General features: G+C 40.0%; 1 protein-coding gene across 1 annotated transcript in view; it reads right to left on the bottom strand.

Moving 5' to 3' along the window:
* The window catches only part of VWA8 (von Willebrand factor A domain containing 8), a 390,508-nt gene that overhangs the window by 160,899 nt on the left and 216,512 nt on the right, over positions 1–13,097 (bottom strand). The window contains 1 exon segment of the mRNA XM_021065625.1: positions 12,086–12,237. Within this exon segment, the coding sequence (XP_020921284.1) occupies positions 12,086–12,237 (152 nt within the window).

Genomic DNA, 13,097 nt, shown 5'->3' with positions numbered 1-13,097 from the left:
AGGTCGCAGGTTCAATCCCCGGCCTCGATCAGTGGGTTAAGGATCTGGCATTGCCATGAGCTGTGGTGTAGGTCCACAGACACGGCTCAGAGCTGATGTTGCTGTGGCAATGGTGTAGGCCAGTGGCTACAGCGCCAATTGGACCCCTAGCCTGGGCACCTCCATATGCTGTTGGTGTGGCTGTAAAAAGACTACATTATATGAATCAGACTATGCTACTCTCTGGTTTAAAATTCTTCCATGGTTCGCCCTGACTCCTCTTTCCCTTTTAGCCTCACCACAGAGCATGCCTTCCCTTAAACCTTAGTTTTAGACACCAAACGGCTTGAACTTTCCAAAGGACACTATGCCCCGTTAACACAGCCTCTGCTTGAAGCACTTTCTTCTCCTTTATTTGCCTGGAAGACACCTAGTTATCCTTTAAAGACACAGTTTGCTTACCAACCCTGAATCTCCCCCAAGGCAGAAGGCAGTGATTCCACCTCTTTGTTCTCTCTCGTGTAACTTTAACAGAGTACAAGTCACTCTTTACTTGATTGCTCCCCCAATCATCATGAACTCCTTGAAGGCAGATACTGAGCCTTCTTCACCTTTTTGTTTCTGGCCCCCTACCTCGTGTTTATCACATACGTGTTCAATAGTGCTTGTTAAATGCATCGATGCTTGGTTACATTACAAAAGCCAACATCTTCACCTACTTATTTCTCCTTTGGATGGCAAGTTGCAAACCACTGGGGCATCCTGCATCCTGACTGCCTGACTCTCAACCAACCATGTCACCTACTTCCATAGAAAGTAGATTTATATGCAAAAGTCAGCTGTCAGTTGGGATTGAGGATTTCTATCCAGCCAGGGGACAGAGATCACATACAAATGCTTAAGGGATCAAGGACAATTCTGAGACTGCTGAAGCTGAGTATGGAAGAAGAGTCATCGATCTCGACAATTTCTACATAGATTGGTTATATTTTTTTAAAAAAAGCTTTTCTGCACTCCCATAAAGGAGTTGAAAGCAAATACAATGGCTGTGAAGCTACTTCATAATATACCAAGAGAATACAGGGCAGAGACTATGAAATTATAAATCTCAAAACCACCCTTCTTCTTATAAGAGTTATAAGATGTCATGGCATTTTTTTTCCCCCTTTTTTTGGCTGCCCAGAAACATAGGGAGTTGGGAGTTCTGACCTGCAGTTGCCACCTACCCTGCAGCTGCAGCAACTCCGGATCCTTAACCCACTGTGCTGGGATAGGGATTGGAACCTGTGTCCCAGTGCTCCCGAGATGCCATCAATCCCGTTGTGCCACAGTGGGAACTTCAAATCTTACTATTTTTGAAAACTAAGAGCTCGTTAATGAAGTGAAGGTAAATCATCCTGCAGATGGAACTGTACCCCTTAGAACTTCATGATCAGTGTTGTGAACTCATAAAAGCTAAGACTTCAAAGAGAAAATTACAGCATATAATAATATGGAAAAGGGAAGGAGAAGCTCAAATCTTTAAAAAGAGAGTCCTTTAATTTAATGGGATAAATAGTAAACTGAGCCTCACTGCCGTGTCCAACAATAAACCTAATGGAATTACTCCAAAGAGGCATCCTAGTTGGGGAGGTTCTTTTTGATGCCTGTGGTTCTTGGAAGACCTCATAGTTGGTCTCGGTCAGAGAAGAGCAGCTGCTATTGATGTTCCAGTTACACAAGAGAAGTCTCTAAGGTGGAAAATGGATTCTAGACAGATGCTGTTTTAAGATACGTTCCATATAGATGAAGCTGCTCTGTCTGCAAATATGCACACCTGGCACTAAAGAGAAAGAGCAGGACTTCCACAGGAGCTCAGAGGATAACGAAGTGGACTAGTATCTATGGGGACACAGGTTCGATTCCTGGCCTCACTCAGTGGGTGAAGGATCTGGCATTGCCGTGAGCTGTGGTGTAGGTCACAGATGTGGCTCAGATCCCACATTGCTATGGTTGTGGTGTAGGCTGGCAGCTGTAGCTCTGATTCCACCTCTAGCCTGGGAACCTCCATATGCCACAGGGGCGGCCCTAAAAAGAGAGAGAGAGAAAGAAAGAGAGAGAGAGAGCAATACTAATCACATCATGGAAGACACACACTGCAATGAGATATCCACATCTCTCACAACAGTAAAACATGACCTCAGCTCTCTTCATTGGGGGTCTATTAAAATACACTGAGAACTGGCTGATAAAGGAGTGAATGGTTGCTGAAATAAGGGAGAAGAGTGACTACCTGTCCAGCTTTCCAATTCTATTAGGGACAGAATCATAGAGTCTGGGAGCTGCAAGGAAAATAAAGCCCATTTATTCTGGTAGTCCAAGATTTGAATCCCTTGAGTACCTGCTAAACAAGGCTTATCCGGATCTGTATGAACTCAGTCTACAGAAGGCATGCCTCACCTTTCTCCCAGGTAACTCATTCTACCTTTGAACACAGGCACTACTGGCTCTGGGATGGAGGCCAACTCTCTAATTCTCAATGACTTCGAAGCAATTCACAGGTGCACAGGGAATGTAGAGTGATTTATAACTTTTCTGCTAAAGCTAACGATTTTAATGAGGGTGATTCTGAGGATGGTAGTGCTGAGTCAAGGATTTTATGTAGAATAAACTTTATTTATTTTTTGTCTTTTCAGGGCTGCATCCGAGGCATATGGAGGTTCCCAGGCTAGGGGTTGAATCGGAGCTGTAGCCGTTGGCCTACGCCCCAGCCACAGCAATGTCAGATCTGAGCTGAGTCTTCAACCTACACCACAGCTCACCGCAATGCTGGATCCTTAGCCCACTGAGCAAGGCCAGGGATCGAACCCGCCTCTGAACCCAAGTGACATTATTCAGGTTGGTAACTCACTGAGCCACAATGGGAACTCCCTCGAATAAACTTTAAAAAGAAAAGAATCATGCTATTCACTGCGAAGAATTTGTGAACGTCATCTATTTTGATTCTTCAAAAATCAAATCCTTATTGTAAGAAAAGAGATTTAAGCAAGTTTGCTTGCATCTTATAAAAAAAGATGTTTTGATTTACTTCTGTACTCCATGACAAATGGCATTAATTTGAAGGAAACTGTGATGAAAACAGCCGGGTTAGTCACTAATGTAAAAGGTAACTGTATATTTTGCATGATGTATGTGCCAAAGTGGTGGGAAATGAAATTTAGAAAACAACTCTAAAGTTTCCATTATCTTTAAAATCGTGCAACCCAGGGTTGTATTAGGTTGCTTTTCCCAAGCAAAGCACCATGCAGAGACTGCACGGTGAATGAGCAAAAAGACAGGCTTTGGCACAGACATATCTGTGGTTGAATCTACCCATCCTGGGTAATTTGTTAAGTTATTTAAAGTCTCCCACGCCTCAGTTTCTACATCTGTAACACACACACACACACACACACACACACACACACACACACACACACAGAGTCCTAACCTAATAGGTAATAAAATAGGAAAAATTACTTGCCTAATAGAAAAAATAAAATTGTGGTATAGATTAAGTTAGTATTTGCAAAGTGCTTAGAGCCCTTAAGAAGCACTTGATAAATATCAACATTTTAATTTTTGCTGTGTTAATAATGTATTCTCCTCCCTAAAACTGGATGGGTTTAGATTAACATCTACCAATGCATAAACTAACCTCTATCATGTTGAACTGCCATAGAAAAGCCTGGTTAACCTGATTCCTTTTTTGCCCTGGAAGGGTGCCAATGTTATACCCTTAGAGGAGGCATTACAGGGTAGTGTAAGCTTTGCTGTACTGGAGGCAAAGGGCTCAAAAAACAGAAATTTCAGAATAGACCTTTACTTTCATATATACATTTTTTGGGGGGTGGAGAGGGGAGCCAGGTCTGCAGCATGTGGAAATTCCTGAGCCAGGGATCAAATCCATGCCATAGCCGTAACCAGAGCCACAGCGGTAACAACACTGGATCCTTAACCTGCTGAGCCACTAGGGAACTCCACTGACATTTTAGTTTTATTTAAATAAGAAAACAAAATGAAAAATTCCCAGGCCCAGATATTCTGTGGACTTTTAAAAAATAAAATACAAAAAATACATGTGTTGGAACAGAAAGCAAGGCTTCCTTTCCCCTTTCCAGAGCCTCTCTCACAGGCAACTACTATCAACAGCTAGCACTTTGTGTTTAAAATGTGAACGTATTAGAGACATTTATAAAAATACTGACTAATGTGGCCTTAGACCATGTTAATTCAAAGCTTCCTTATTTTGCCTGAAAAATGAAGTTAGAAAATTTTAATAAAGCATTTGAAAGCGGAGTGAGAAAACAGATGTCAGAACATTGGCAGAGAAATTATAAGACACCACTAGGGCTTCTTCACCAGATATGGGACACTTTAAAAGTGTAGTGACACACGACAATTGTCTAGGTATAGCATTTCTAGGCATCTATAAAGGATAATGACATTTAAACACATGCATAAAGACACAAAGTGTTGATATTAATGGGGCTTTTTTGGTTTGTTTATTTGCTTTTTAGGGCTGCACCCATGGCATATGGAAGTTCCCAGGCTAGGGGTCCAGTTGGAGATGCAGCTACTGGCCTATACCACAGACACAGCAATGAAGGATCAAAACCCCATCTGTGACCTACACCACAGCTCATGGCAATGCTGGATCCTTAACCCACTGAGCAAGGCCAGGGATCGAACCTGCATCTTCATGGATCCTAGTCAGGTTTGTTACTGCTGAGTGACAATAGGAACTCCCTTGATATTAATGTTTTTATTCCTTACTTTGTGTTGAAATGTCAGAGAAATGCCCAGCACAACATACCTTATGTGCTTTATGAATCTGTTCATTATGTTTATTTATTTTTATTTATTTATTTATTTGTCTTTTTGCCTTTTCTAGGGCTGCTCCCACAGCACATGGAGGTTCCCAGGCTAGGGGTCCAATCGGAGCTGCAGCCACTGGCCTACGCCAGAGCCACAGCAATGCGGGATCCGAGCCGCATCTTTGACCTACACCACAGCTCACGGCAACGCCGGATCGTTAACCCACTGAGCAAGGCCAGGGATCGAACCTGCAACCTCATGGTTCCTAGTCGGAATCGTTAACTGCTGTGCCACGACAGGAACTCCTGTTCATTATGTTTGGAATAAAATATCTGAAGTCTAAAAACACAAGGAACAAGAGGGAAGAAGTGTGACACATACTCAAATCGAATCCATTATAGATATATTTCCCAAACAAAGAAGTTTGGGAATGAAGTGTTTTTAAAAAGGATCTCCTTTCAGACATGTCTCTTCTATCAAGAAGAAAACCTCGGCGGGGGTTGGGGGGGTACCTAGAAAGAAATACTTCTCTGTTGAAATAGCAGGTCGAACTATGGGAGAAGATCTAGAAGGAGAAAAACAATGGTTGTCTCTGGATGGTGGAATTATAGGTGTTTTAATTTTCTTTTTGCTAATTTATTTGAAAAATAAATGGGACCTCACTCTTCACTTAGTAAATATGCGTAACAGAGAAATCCTACATGTAAACTTTTAGGAAGTCCCTGGTGGCCTAGTGGTTAGAAGGATCTGGTGTTGTCACTGCTGTGGCTGGGGTTCAGTCCTTGACCTGAGAACTTCCTCATGCCATGGGCGTGGTCAAAAAAAAAAAAAAACCCACACAAAAATAAAGCAAAATTTTTAAAATTTCCTTAAATTTTTTATTTTATTTTACTGATAAAAATAAATGATTGGTAGATTGTAGACAGTTTGCCAGTGACAAGTAGGCAATAAATGCTTTGGGGACAAAAAAGACGCTGGCTTAAGAACAGACTAAGCAGCATTAAAAAATAAATTAACAGGGCTAAAAAAAAAAGAACATAAAAAAATAAATAAATAAATTAACAGGGCTGAAGACAAAGAATTTGGAGCAAGAAGGATCATCATTTAAATAATTTATAGACATGTGTGTCTCCTAGGGAAGACAGGGAGAGAAAAATACATGAAGATAAATTCAGAGGGTAGAGATAATTTCTCTGTACATTTAATTTGTTTAAAAATGACTACAATGTTTGAGAGATTCTGTAAATTCCTTTTGTGTTCCAAATCTCCAAATCAGGAAGGAGTGATGGACAGTATGCTTCTTATATACGGTAGCGAAATAAAATTCTCTAGAGTTTTTCTTTTTCTAAATAAATTGCCCTATGTTTTACTTCATGAATCTTCATTATTTACCAAAAAAAGGAAGGGGGGCAGTTCCCTTTGTGGCTCAGCGGTTAATGAACCCAACTAGGATCCATGAGGATGCGGGTTTGATCCCTGGCCTTGCTCAGTGGGTCAGGCATCTGGCATTGCTGTGAGCTGTGGTGTAGGTCACAGATGTGGCTCATATCCTGAGTTGCTGTGGCTGTGCTGTAGACCAGCAGCTGTAGCTCTGATTTGACCCTTAGCCTAGGAACTTCCATATGCTGAAAGTACAGCCCTAAAAAGCAAAAAATAATAAAATGAAATAAAATAAAATAAAATAAATTGAAAGCTTAATTGGGAATGAAGAAGTATTTAAAAATGCATTCTGTTGTACTACATGTTTATCTTACTCTGCTTTTCAACTTACTTATCATTGTGAAATATGGAAACCCCCACCAAATTTGAATCTAGTGTAACTCTCTAAAGAATAAGAACGTGTATATTATACATATGACATCTTGGTCAATGATGATTTCTAAGTTGACCATCTAAAATCATAAGGTCCTTTTAAACCAAAACTACTGGTAACTTTCAATATCCAAAGAATACACTGATTTAGAAACTGCCTACAATCTGCATATAGATCTGCCTATATTTGTCCTTAGAATTGGAATTAAAATTATGTATATCATAGCTCTGCCCCCATCAGCTTTCTAACTTTAGACAAGTGATGTAACCTCTTTATTCCTCAAACTCCTTATCTGTAAAATGCAATCATAATATTATACATATATATGTGTGTTAAAATATTGTGTAAGTCTCAAAAATGGAGGTACAAAAAAAGGCTTTTTCTTCCTTTAAAACAAATGTTTCCCTAGTATGTCAGAGTTCATAAATTACTGAAAGATGCTTTTAAATTTGGAAGAGCTAATATGCTAGCAGCACGTTTATTTTCAAATACAAGAACCTTTGAGGGTAAAACAAGCAAACTTTGCTTTGAAATGTAGGTCTATATCTATAATAGCAGATAATTTCTATGCCTTTGGTTAAATATTTGGACCTAATTATAAATACATATATCTATGTGTGTATGTATGTTTGTGTGTATTTTTTACCCCATAATAAAAGTTGAAACTCGAGAGCTCAGATTATTTTTTTAAGAGCCGAGTTTAACCCCAATCCTCTGAATTCTGCCTAAATTTCTCGCAGTGTGCTTCCTTATTTTTCATTATGTTCACCATCTCTGTGACATATCCTTTCCCATGTATCGGAAACTTAAAAGGGAACAGTAGAAAAACTTCAGGAAGCACTGCTGGAAAGGGGCAAATGCAGCGTGGGAGTCTAGCTGGCCGCTTCGGATGCTGGCACTAAGATCTGGAATACATTTCAATGCGGAAGAAGAGAGGCATCACAGCTCAACCAAGCAAGGTTATTTCACCGAGTATGACTCAGCCTAAAAGTACACGGTTAGCAAACATTTAATAAGTAAATGATATTTATCACATAAGATCACACTAGGCCTTTAACAAATGAATGGAGATGTCTGAGATAGGGACCATCACTGCCCTATTTCGGAAAATAAAAGAGAGAGTGACCACATCTCTCTTAGGAATTTCACTCAAGAGCACTGATGGGGAGTTCCCGTCATGGCTCGGTGGTTGGCGAATCTGACTGGGAACCATGAGGTTGCGGGTTCGATCCCTGGCCTTGCTCAGTGGGTTAAGGATCCGGCGTTGCCGTGAGCTGTGGTGTAGGTTGCAGATGCGGCTCGGATCCCGAGTTGCTGTGGCTGTGGTGTAGGCCGGCGGCTGTAGCTCTGATTGGACCCCTAGCCTGGGAACCTCCATATGCCTCGGGAGTGGCCCTAGAAAAGGCAAAAAGACAAAAATAAATAAATAAATAAATAGATAAATAAATAAAAAGAGCACTAATGGGACATCACCAAACAGCCAAGCATATTCTGACTTTAGCGGAGGAGGAAAGGGCTGGAGGAGATGCTATAAAGAGTGGTCCAGTATCATCTCTGCCCCACGTGAAAGCTTCCCTCGTCTACAACATCTGCCCTACATCTCTTTTGAGTTAGAGGCAGTGGATGGCCTATCATTTCTCCATCCCTCTCTCAAGTGTGAATGCGACCATCTTATTCTGGATTCAATGAAGTTTTGCTTCTATTGAATAAGAATTGGATTAGAGAACAAAAAAAGAAACAGGTTGTGAGAATTTTTTGTTCAGGGCAAAAGGATATTAATAGTAATTACAACACGTGGTTGGAGTTCCCGTCGTGGCACAGTGGTTATTGAATCCGACTAGGAACCATGAGGTTGTGGGTTGGATCCCTGGCCTTGATCAGTGGGTTAAGGATCTGGTGTTGCCCTGAGCTGTTGTGTAGGTCACAGCCGTGGCTCGGATCCTGAGTTGCTGTGGCTCTGGCGTAGGCTGGTGGCTACAGCTCTGATTGGACCCCTAGCCTGGGAACCTCCATATGGCACAGGTGCGGTCCTAGAAAAAGACAAAAAACAAAAACAAAAAAACATTTGGTCTTTCTTCCTTAGGGAGAGAAATCCAATGTGAATTTTCTTCACTAACAAAGTGTGTGTAGAGGTGAGCAGGAGTGGCCTCAAAGAACTGATGTAGCAAAAGGTCTAGTGAAGCGAAAGGGTTAGCAGGAGGTCTAGAAAAGTCAAAGCAAACCACAAGACCACATGGGAACAACTTCAGATCTTCAGAGGTCTGTTTGATATCTATTAACAGTGTGCTACTCTAAGAGGAAAAGAGAAAGTGTTAGTATCATTTCTTTTTTCTTTTTTTGCTTTTTGGGGCCACACCTGCGGCACATGGAGGTTCCCAGGCTAGAGGTCTAATCGGAGCTACAGCCACGGGCCTACACCTCAGCCACAGCAACAAGCCACATCTGCAACCTACACCACAGGTCACGGCAACGCTGGATCCCTGACCCACTGAGTGAGGCCTGCAATCGAACCTGCGACCTCGGGGTTCCTAGTTGGATTCGTGTCCGCTGCGCCATGATGGGAACTCCTTTTTTTTTGTCTCTTCTTTTTTTTTTTTTTTTTTTTTTGGCCAACCCTGTGGCATGTGGAAGATCCCGGGTAGGAATCAAACCTGCACCATAGCAGAGACCCAAGCTGCTGCAGTGACAACACTAGATCCTTAACCCACTGTGTCACCAGAGTATTCTAGTATCACCTCTTTTGCATTTGTTTTTGCTGATGAGAGAAAATAAAGATTACATTAAAATGCAAAGGACGTGAGAAGAGGAAGGAACCTTATTAACCCTTATAAAGATAAAACATATTCTGGCCTCACGAAGACAGTCTTATTGTGCATCTCTATTTACAGAGTTGCTAATAGAGTTATTACAGAGTTACAGAGTTATTAATAGAGCCCCCTTTCATTCTCAAAAATGTCTGAACTAGATGATATGTTATATGGGTAAGTTATCTATAATAAAATGCCCTCATTTTTTTTTTTTTTTTTTTTTTTGTCTTTTTGCTATTTCTTTGGGCCGCTCCCGCGGCATATGGAGGTTCCCAGGCTAGGGGTCGAATCGGAGCTGTAGCCACCGGCCTACGCCAGAGCCACAGCAATGCGGGATCCGAGCCGCGTCTGCGACCTACACCACAGCTCACGGCAACGCCCCTGAGCAAGGGCAGGGACCGAACCCGCAACCTCATGGTTCCTAGTCGGATTCGTTAACCACTGCGCCACGACGGGAACTCCAAAATGCCCTCATTTTATGGACAGGGTAATATTGGTTTCTTTATCTGACCTAGACACACAGGTTGAACATGGGACTAACTGCTGAATTCCCAGGACACTGCTCTCTTCACCTTACCAAGCTACCCTCTCAAAGTACACGGCTGATAATTCCACAGAAAGAAGATGCATGGAACCCATGGATTTCACCAAAAGGTCATAAAAGGACATGACTAGTTTGAGCTGCTCAAGTTATTGCAATTTACAGGTGAGGGGAAAAAAATGCTTTGGATATGCAAACCAGAGTCTACTATTTTTTCCACCTCCAAGGAAAATTCACACATCCCCCACATCTGCTCTAAGTCTATTTTCAGCTAAATGCAGCGGGTGGACAGCTAGGTCTTTCCATCCTGGTCTTGGGCTTGAGTGTGACCATCTTGTTTCCAGGCTCAATGTACTTTTGCAACCACCTGGTAAGTCTGTACTAGAGTTGGAATTAACTTGCCATGGCAACAATTAACCAGCCACAGCAAGAATGTTTCAGTTTAGAACTGGCGATGGCAATAAATAAGCTCCATCATTTTATCTGACTTCCTTAGAAACTCAAAGTGCTAACGATTTTCTTTCGATGGATCTTATCAGCAAAAATGTATTTGAATTTTTATTTCAAGTTGCATAGGAGTCAAAAAAGTTATTTTTAAATCATAAGCCTGGTTTCCATGAAGCCAGAACTTCTAATTATAGAAATTTGTTAATGGTAAGAAAAGCATCTTATTTCCAGTTCAAAATCACAATATAATTTGTAAAAAGGAAGTAAAAAACATGAGTACTAAGAGAAGTTTGCTTTACTATAAAACTTTACTAAACATTTCTTGAACTCTCTAATAAAGAAGATAAGCTATACCCATGAAATTGCCAAACTAATTTCAAAATGCCCATAATACCGCTAATCAATCAGTAAAATAGTATTTTGTAGAAAAGTATATGTATTAGCAACTGACACCAAATCACTACTCAAAAAAATTTTTTACTAACTCATTGATAGCATAATATCAACTCACTGATAATTTCTAACACAATTCCTTATTGTACTTAAACCAGAAAAGGGAAATATTTGTTTCTCTTTAAGAGATTCTTAATTTATTTATTTTAAATGTAAAATTTATTTTACATTTAAAAAAAAGTATAGTTGATTTACAGTGTCACGCTAATTTCTGCTGTACAACAATTAATTTTTAGTGGCATATATTCTAACAAGTTTTAGAATAACTTCAAAGAATAAATAATGATGTATACACTTAGAATATATATGTACACGTGTGTATATATACACACACGCACACTATGGACTAATCATTAATATATTTAATAATATTTTTCTAAGGAAGGTAGAGACTGCTTCCTATATGAGACTAAAGTTAAATAATAATTTAAAAGTAATTTTTGTCTCTTGGAAATTTATGATAATAGACTTTTTTTAAATAGACAAAAATAGCATTAGCTACATTATCGATAAATCATGCATATTTAAAACTATTTTCTTGTGAATTTTCACTGACAATTATCCTACTAATAAATCCTGTCAGTTATCTTTCTGGTCAACAACATAGTATTTGCAAGGTTCTTCACTAAGGGTAAGCATGTAGCCTGTAATTACAAAATAAAAGGCAGGCCACTAGCCTACATGAAACAATCCCACCTGTTTTCCCTGCCTCTTTCATCTGTCACGTTGAAATGAGTAACCCCAAATCTCAAACTAATATGACTAGAAATTTAGAGAACTTTCATACCAGAAAACACATGGTGACCGAAATGAGATCATCTTAATTAAAATACATATTTTCTCTTTATGTCGTTTTCATGTTGGTACGATGATTTTGCACCAGATTAGGAAAAAAAGAAAGTCATACTAATTCAACAAAAGGACAGAGACTGTTAAAGAAACAAATATTTCCCTTTATTTGATGACATTACATCTACTCATGGGACATTCAAAATAGCTGAAGTTTTCAATTTACAGGCCTATAAATAATGCCATTTCACTGGAATCCAGCCTGCACATAGCAACATATACTTAAGGGCTGACTCATGGAACATTAACTTCCAACCACCTCAGTTTGGTAAAGTATAGCAGCAGATTCAGAAGGCTGGGCCTTTGAGAATCACAACAGTAACACTCAAGAGTACGTTATCAATAATGGGTTTGCCTTACTCCTTTGCCAGCTGCACACTGGTGGGTTTCGCTCCGATCGGTATCCCGTGTTTGTGTAACGTGTTAATCAAAATCTCCCTCATGTCGTTATTGTAGGAATCAAAGTCAAACACATTCCTCACCACACTGGAGAGACCTTCAGTGGGAAATTTCTGTAATCAAAAAAAAAAAAAAAAAGAAAAAGAAAAAGAAAATTCCCTTATCATGAGACAAAATACACAGTCTTATAAAGATTTCCCAAACTCACAGAACAATCATGGTCAAATGAACTTTGCCAGACCCCTCTTTACTAGCCTTGGGCAGATAACCAGACAGGAGAAAGACACAACACTTTTCTCTTTTGATGTTTGCTCTGATGACTTAATATTCGTCTTTTTAAATAAATATCAGAATTGGAAGAGAGTTAGTTCTTTTTCTCCAACGTTAAATCTGTGTTTAGATCCTGGTGTTTGGGGACTTCCATTGCTTCCTGAAATCTCCGGCCTGGAAGTACTGGATTGACCAAATAAAAAGTACTATTTGAGGAGATGTGGATATGGATGACCGAGTCGCTTTGTGGGGCGGCAGAAATGATCACAACCATGTAAATTACCGACACGTCAATAAAACTTGAAAAAATGCTCTTTAAAGCAGAGTGTTGACCATCTATACAGAAGTATTAGAGAAGGCACAAGTCTATGAATAAATGAATCAAAAGATAAAGGAAGAAGAAAAGAAGGGTCAAAGAACAGAAAAAGTACAGAGAACAGAGACGAGGGAAGAGCAGAGGGAAAGAGAACAAGTTAGTTTCTTTGCTATTTCACTCTCCTATGCTCCCCCATCGCCCCCAACAACCCCAATTCCGAGCTCCTTGGTAATGGCCATGGCCTGTGCCAAAGTCAATTCAGAAGGTTCAACCTAAAATGTTCACTGACATTTAGACACGTCATATTCTATCATCTGAATCAGTATTATAGTTGTAGAAATGGAAAGACGTGGTATAAATCAGGCAGCCTAAAAACAGAAGACGGAC

This window comes from Sus scrofa, chromosome 11 (genome assembly GCF_000003025.6).
Source record: "Sus scrofa isolate TJ Tabasco breed Duroc chromosome 11, Sscrofa11.1, whole genome shotgun sequence".
Taxonomy (NCBI): Eukaryota; Metazoa; Chordata; class Mammalia; order Artiodactyla; family Suidae; genus Sus; species Sus scrofa.
The sequence above is the reverse complement of the archived record's forward strand: the minus strand, read 5'-3'. Positions and strand labels throughout refer to the sequence as shown.